Below are 7,869 nucleotides of genomic sequence, written 5' to 3'. Positions count from 1 at the left end.
TTTCAGCCAGTCTTTAACTCTAGCTGAAGTATTCAGATGTCAGATGTTCTCTTTCACATTCAGATGTGGAAGAGAAACAATGACTAAGGATGACATCTGCAGTGGCCTGTTATCCAGAGGCAGGGCCAACTTTAATTCAGAGGAGAGATGCAAAGAATAAAGCATATTAGTGGCTAATGAAGGTACCTCCCTCCACCATTGATGGGGAGTGGGAGATGGTGGGGGCATGCCTGCACCATTTTGTGGTTGTGTCTCTTTATCTGCTCTTTTTGATGTGGCAGTCATTTTGTGTCCTCTGAGGCCTCCACAGCAAAAGAGGCCCAAAAGAGGCTTCTGACCCTTTTCCTAAACAGTTCCCCCTCTGCCCAGACCCTTCAAAATAAAAATGTCTGGCCCTAATTTGCAGTCCCTCCTAGATTAACAAATGAGCTTTGTTTATCACACCCAAAGCTTTGGAGACACATTGGAAGCTTGTCCCCTTGTGTATAGTCAACTGGGGTTCTTCGGCTGCGATTTCTGCATTGCAAGGAGGTGGGCTAGGTGACCCTATGATCCCGTGACCCTTTCCAACCCTACAAGTCCATGATTCTATGAACCGATTCTCCCCTTTCCTGAAAAATTATTCAGAGAGCTTCTCGAGAACGTCGAGAAATCCTTGAACAACATGTTTGTAAGGACCTACGGCCTCCTGTGCATGCAGAATTCAGAAATGTTTAAGGACCTCTTTGTGGAGCTGAAGCGCTACTACATGGGTGGCAGCGTCAACCTGGAGGAGATGCTCAATGACTTCTGGGCCCGGCTGCTGGAGCGCATGTTCCGCCTGGTCAGCCCCCAGTACCACTTCTCCAACAGGTACCTGGAGTGTGTCAGCAAGTACACAGAGCAGCTCAAGCCCTTTGGGGACGTGCCCCGCAAACTGAAGCTCCAGGTGACGTGGGCGTTCGTGGTGGCACGCATCTTCGCACAAGGCCTGGCCGTGGCAAGGGATGTGGTCGGCAAGGTGTCTGTGGTGAGGAGTTGTTGCTGCTGTTGTTGTTAGAATTTATATACCACCCTATACCCAAAGATCTCAGGGTGGTTTACATTAAAAGATCACAGTATAGAAAATAAAAGCAGGGTGGATAAAAATCAATCATTTTTAATAAAAAAATAAATAAATAAATAAATAAATAAATATGGATTTATTTATTTTTAAATCAGATTTTCTTTATTTAAACTGGATTTTTAAAATAAAATGCTTTTGGAGGAAAAATCTTTCTAAAGATAGTTTTCTATTTAAGTTATATTATACTCCAAAGGCTATTCATCACAAAATAATGATTTGTTTAAATTTTTCATTTGTGCTAAAACTCAGTCTAAGGTTTTTTTTGTTTTTGTTTTAAATTATTTAAATCAAGTCTTACTGACTAGTGATTTAAATTGTGATTTAAATTGATTTGATTTAAATCAAATCCACCCTGAATAAAAGATAAAAACAATAACCCAGTAATACCCCCCCCCCACCAAAAAAGAGCCACATTTTAAAAGGGTATGGGATGTTGATCAGGTCAGCCAAAGTCCTTAAAAAGGAACTTTTTGCATTATATTTATTTACTAGTCACTTTTCATCCAAGGCTCTCCAAGCAACTTACGATAAAGAAAATATGTGCACATGCATAATAACATTTGTCAAGGTAGGCGGGCAGGGTGGAAAAATCATATAATACATTAGCACTTCATCTAACATACAACTTATGGAAAAATAAAAACGACACGGCAGCCCTGTAAATAGTAACAAGCAACGTTAGCAATAGTCAAACAGTAAGCAAAGCAATACTCTCACCCACTGATTAGCAGATAAACAAAACCTTGATCCCCCCTCTCCCCCAGAACAAAAACCATTCACAGCAACCAACAATTCCCCCTCCTTAACCTGCCCACCCCAAAGTCTGGCATTAGCCCAGCTGCTGCAAATCAGTGGTAAGTGAATCCAGGGTCCTCCTCCAGGGAGTGTCCAGCACCTCTCCTCTCCCTTTGGTGGGAAGCAGTAGCAAAGCAGAGCAAGGGAGGTGGTAGCAAACGTTTTACCTGCTTTGCAGCTACAGTGGTGGTGGGCTCATTGTCCACAACAGAAAGCGCTTTACGGTGCATCTGGGGGGAAAGGACTGTGGCTCAGAGGCAGAAGGAATAGCTTTGCACACTAAGTAAGATCTCCCTGGTTCAACCCCTGAGAGCATCTCCAGTTAAAAGGATAAGAAAGAACAGAATAAGAGACTGCTGGATCAGTCCAGTTGTCCATCTCCTTCATCACCCTGTTTTCAGTGGCCACCCGGTCCACAAGCAGGACCCGAGAGCAACACCACCCGTCTCCCTGCCTGATGCTCCCAGGAACTGGTATCCAGAAGCATTACTGCCTCTGACCATGGAAGCAGAGCAGAGCCATTGTGGCTAGTGGCTTATCTACCATGAGCTTGTCTAATCAATCCTCTTCTGAAACCATCCTAGGTGGTGGCCATTGCTGCCTCCAGTGGTAGCAGGTTCCATAAACGTCTACCAACTCTGAGAAAGGTAGCAGATCATGGGAAGCACCTTTTATGCCTGAAGAAGCTTTGGAGAGGCACTGCTAGTCAGTGCATAGACTATTGGTCCAAGAGTCCTCAACGTGGTGCCTGTGTGTTGTGGCCCTGTCTGAGTCCCGTTGCTGAGCAAGCAGGGGCCAGGAGTCTCTGAGGAACACTTCCTTGAGAGCAGAATCCACATATGAAGTCAGACAGTTCAGAGGTCAGAGAATCCAGATGAACACAGGGCAAAGGGTCCAGATGGAGAGCAGAAAGCAGCAAAGTAGGGCTGGGAACCACAGGCGTTGTTTCCAGCATCTGACTGCTGCTGAGAGCTCTGTTTAAGAAGGCCAGAGCCAGCTGGTTCTCATCAGTGCCTTCTCCTCTCTGTCACTGAAGGCTGATCAGCTGCAGGTAGAGTCACTCTGCCTTCTTGCCCTTCAGGCTGCGGTTCAGCAGGTGAAGCTGACTCCTGGCCTATGGCGCTATGGGCATCACAGCTCCTGCTGATACCCTCCTTAGTTCTCTGACAAGGCCTCCTGCTCATCCCAGTTTTTAGTTTTACAGTGGTACCTTGGGTTACAAACACAACAGGTTATAGACTTCGCTAACCCGGAAGTAGTACCTTGGGTTAAGAACTTTACCTCAGGATGAGAACAGAAATCACGTGGTGGTGGCACGGCGGCAGCGGGAAGCCCCATTAGCTAAAGTGGTACCTCAGGTTAATAACAGTTTCAGCTTAAGAACGGACCTCCGGAACAAATTAAGTTCGCAACCAGAGGTACCACTGTATTTAAAATTGAATTGTTTTGATTTAGTTAAGGGGGTTGCCTTTGGAGTAGGAGAAGTGTTTGGTCAAGGTTTTTTGGGGGGCTGGGGAGTGTAGCGCATAGTTAAACTACGGAATGTAGTTGGTGATGACCACCAACTTATATGGCTTTAAAAGAGGATAAGATAAAACCATCAAGGATAAGGCTACTGGATAGCCATGTTGGCTAGTCAGAGGCATTTGTTGACACCCATCTGTCTTGAGAGAAACTGGAGTGCACTTCTGTGGGTGATGTGAAACTGCTGAGTTAGCAGCACTGAAGTGACCTCCCCATGGCGCAAGCCTGGACAGTGTGTATGGAGGTTCTGGGCAGGCCAGATGACAAGCCCCCTGCCTCTTGGCCTGGCTGATGTGCTCCAAAGGAAAGTAGAGCAGTGCATTTGGCAACAGCCTGGCTGCAGGAGTTGCTACAAGGAGGTGTACAAGGCACCATCCAATTAGGGACTCCACTCCAAATTTGTTTACAGTTTTCTCCTTGGCCCTTTCCCCCCGAAGATATTTTACAAAGCAGTTGAGGGTTAGGATCATAGTTTTCCTTTTCCTAGATGGACTCCCTTCCCAGGTGGACAAGCTCCATCTGCCCATCACTTCCCTCTACAGCATGAGCAAAAACCGCCTTCTTGGCTGTTGGACCCACTATTGGTCTCGTCCACTCAATATGCCTGAGTCTGTCTTTGCATGCAAAACCCTCTAACTCAATGAGGGTTTGAGACCCATCGGCTGCTCTCACCCAGCTTAGCAAACCAGTCAAAACCATTCCCGGGTGTAGCCGCTGTCGCATGCTGACAGCTTCTAGGAGCCACAGGTGAGAGTTGAGTGCAGGGTGGGGACCAAAGGTGGCAAACTACCCCAGAAGGTGTCGCGAATTCCTCGCAACACTTTAACAGAAATGCTCAGAGTTCCAGGTGCAGTATATTTATTGTGAGCTATATATACAAATATCTACAGAAGCAGTTCATACAGTCAGACAGAGTACCTGGCTGCACCTTAAGGCAAATAGGAAGACATCTAACTCTCTCTCTCTCTGACCACACTCCTCTACACCACCACCATTACTGCTGGACAGGTTTCCCTTTTAAACCGATGACAGCCAATCAACTGACAGCACATTACTGTCGAGTCATTCTGACCCAGCACCTCCATAGAAAGAATTGCAGTCTGATTGCATCAGCTAGCAAACTCAAGCCTGCAGACTTACTATCTCACACAGCATTCTGTGAATCCTGACACTCCTCCTTAAGTCAAAGGCTTGAGACCTAATAATTCTCTTAAGTCTCAAAATTTAGGAGCATCCAAACATTTTGTACACAAATCTGCCACATTACATCTTGTGTTACAATGCTGTACCTTTAACACATTTCTTTCCAAAGCATTTTTTACATTTCCATATCTTATTGCAATATGTTTGCTTTTGCTCTTAAAGTTCTGTTGGTTAGCAAGCTGTTGTGCAGCCATGTTGTCACTGAGCACAGTGACTGGCATTTCAGAAGGTATTCCAGGCTCTTTTGTTAGGCAAGCAAACCACTCTATTTGTGACACACATTCGCTTATGGCTGAGTACTCTGCTTCACAAGTAGTCAATCAATAGATTTTATTTCATTAGCCATGTGGCCATAGCATAATATACATTGAAATAACAACATAAAATGGGGGTGGGGAGGTAAAGGTGGATATCATCCTGGGCAATTACTTAAAAGAGAAAAAAAGAAAAGAAAAAAAAAGTGCTGAGGCTGGAGGAGGGCCGTTAAGGGTCCTACAGCTCCTCAGATTTGTCCTAACTCAATTGTCGTTGGACAATAAGGTTACTTGGAACTTCGTTCGATTGTGCGGCGCGTCAACTGCAGCTGTGGGGTTAAGGAAGAGGTTAGTGCCGCTTTCCTTTTCATCACACTAAGCAGGAAGTTAGCTGTCATCTCGGTAATCCAACAATCAGAATCCTGCAAAAAGAGGGACACTATCCAAGGCTGGATTGGGAGATGAAGCTTATTCACGAGGGGAGTTAAAAACCGAGATCTTTCATCTGTCCAGTTGGGACAGAAGAGCATTACATGTTCCATAGTCTCCGGGGACGTGTCATTACAGGTGCATGTTCTATTTGCGATGGGAACTCTGGAATAACCACCCGACAGAACTGCTGTAGGAAAACAGTTCAGACGGGCACAGGTAAAGGCCCTTCGCTTAGCCTCCGAATAAATTGTGAAGCAGTATAGAGGGATCCCTTCAGGAGGTGGAATAGCTAGGGCTAGGCCTGAACACGGTCCTCTTGCATAGGAAGCTGTGTTAGAGAAGTCAAGTTGCTGTAGTTTCTTTTTAATTAGTGGTAGTGCCGCCGGGCTGATACACTCTAAATTAAGAACAGTTTTACAATTCAAATTGAGAAGAGAGCGGAATTTGAGGTTAATTGTAGTTTTCCAAGGGGAATTATGAATATCTCTTAGGATCAGATTGGAAAAACCACCTCTAATTCGTGCATCCGATGCTAATATTTGGAAGCTGTAGGAAATGGCTCGGCTCCATGCTCGTTTAACAATTGAGGGCTGGGCGAACTCAAGTCGTAGGGCTGCACCTGAGACACATCTCGGGACGCCGGAAAGAGATCTCAGAAACATATGAAGTGGGAGATCCAGGTTACCTGATATTGCTGTAGTCCATACTTCGCATCCATATAATAATTTGGGGACAACTTTGGCATTAAATATTTGAATTGCTGCTGGAAGGTGTTTGCCGCCCTTCTGGTGGTAAAATCGGACAATGGCGTTAGAGGTCGTGGTTGCAGCGAGAAAGGCAGATTGTAGATGGGTGGACCAGGAGAGATTATAGGTGAATATTAAGCCTAGATATTTAAAGGCTTTTACCTTTTCTAAGTAGCCACCTGTGATCTTAAGCGGCTCCAGCTTGAGTTTGCGGGAACGAGTGAAGTGGAGGACTTTCGATTTTTTATAATTAATATTAAGAGCTTCCGCCTTGCAATAGGCGATAAATGCATTAACTGCATTTGCTAGGTCCGCAGCTGTTCTGGATAAGATGACGGCATCATCAGCATAGAGAAGGGAAGCAACGGGGTGGCCTGCTAAGTGAGGAGGATACTTAGATGCTAGCTTCAAAGTGAAAATTGCATCATGAAGATAAAGATTAAACAGTAAAGGGGCCAAGAGACAACCTTGTCGGATGCCCTTGGCCGTTGGAAATGGAGTAGTGAGGGAGCCGTTGGGACCACTTCGGACGCGAGCTGTGGTGTTTGAATAAAGGGAAATAATTAGAGAGAGGAGGTGCGGATCAATTCCCAGGTGGGCAAGTTTGGACCATAATCTCTGCCTGGGAATGGAATCAAAGGCGGCCTCCAGGTCCATGAAAGCGGCAAACAGGTGGCCTTGCCTTTGAGCAGTGTATTTACTGGCAAGGTGATAGAGAGTTAAACAATGGTCCATGGTTGACGCTGACTTTCGGAAACCAATCTGTTCTAGCGGTAGAATATTCCTCTCCTGGACCCATGAGAGAAGTTCCTCCAGTAAAACAGCGGCAAATATTTTCCCTGGGATGGATAATAAACTGATGGGGCGATAGTTCCTTGGGATGTTTGGCTGGCCGCCTTTAAAGATCAGAACTATTATAGCTTCTCTCCAGGAGTCAGGGATGTCTAGAGCAGAGGAGATAGCGGTGAATACAGGAGTCAGGTGTTCGCTCCACCAAAGAGGATCAGTCAGGAAGAGGTCTAACGGGACCATGTCTGGGCCGGGGGCCTTATTCCTTCGCATTGACATTATGATGTTGAAAATGCGAGTTGAGGTAAAGTTTATTGGGGAAGTGGGACTAAGAGAACAGGAACAGAGGTCCGACGGGGACTGAAGGAGATCTGTAAGATGATTTGGAGAAGCGAAACTAGTTGAATAATAGGCAATCCATTCATCAGCGGAAATCTGGGTAGCTGAATTGAATGGTGCCGAAGGTCTAACTAAGCGCCAGAAAGAACAGGAGTCATGCCTCTCTACAGCCAAACGAAGAGTGGACCAAGCCTCAAAGATGTGCTGCTGCTTCTTGCAATGAATCATGTTTCTGTATGTCCTTTTAATCTCTATGAGCTTTGCACGGGTTTGAGGGTCGTTGGAAAATTTGATGATTCTGACCATTTTCCTAATTCGCCTTCTTAGAGCTTTACATTCCTTGTCAAACCAAGGCGATTCAGAGAAAAGGCGTTGGTGAGTAGGCGAGGCGGTGGTTATGTAAGTTGCTGAGAAAGCATCAAGCAATTTCCGGTATTGATCAGCAGGCAGGATTGGATCAGAGGGAGCTGCAGACATATCAAATGATTTTTGTATGTCCAGGGCAAGAGAGGAGCTGTGGCAACAAATGTTTGTTTCTGGGATTTCCACTGAACGAGGGCATTTCCAATATATATAGCATAGCCAGTGGTAGACTTTCCATTTTCTCTGTCTCCCCAGCTGGCATCAGCGTATGCATACACTTGCTGATCATATTCTGTATCCAGCACCAGTTTGTAATCTT

The 7,869-nt window shown here is 45.5% G+C and overlaps 1 protein-coding gene across 1 annotated transcript in view; it reads left to right on the top strand.

The window, feature by feature from the left end:
* The first annotated feature begins 628 nt into the window (after window positions 1–628).
* The window catches only part of LOC309523320 (glypican-4-like), a 127,825-nt gene continuing 120,584 nt past the window's right edge, over window positions 629–7,869 (top strand). Inside the window, exon 1 of the mRNA XM_082207123.1 lies at window positions 629–1,009. Within this exon, the coding sequence (XP_082063249.1) occupies window positions 665–1,009 (345 nt within the window). The 5' untranslated portion in view covers window positions 629–664. The remainder of the gene's footprint in view (window positions 1,010–7,869) is intronic.

This window comes from Podarcis vaucheri (genome assembly GCF_965113315.1).
Source record: "Podarcis vaucheri genome assembly, chromosome: W".
Lineage (NCBI taxonomy): Eukaryota > Metazoa > Chordata > Lepidosauria > Squamata > Lacertidae > Podarcis > Podarcis vaucheri.
Note: the sequence above shows the minus strand (reverse complement) of the source record. Positions and strands in the feature narration are given on the sequence as shown.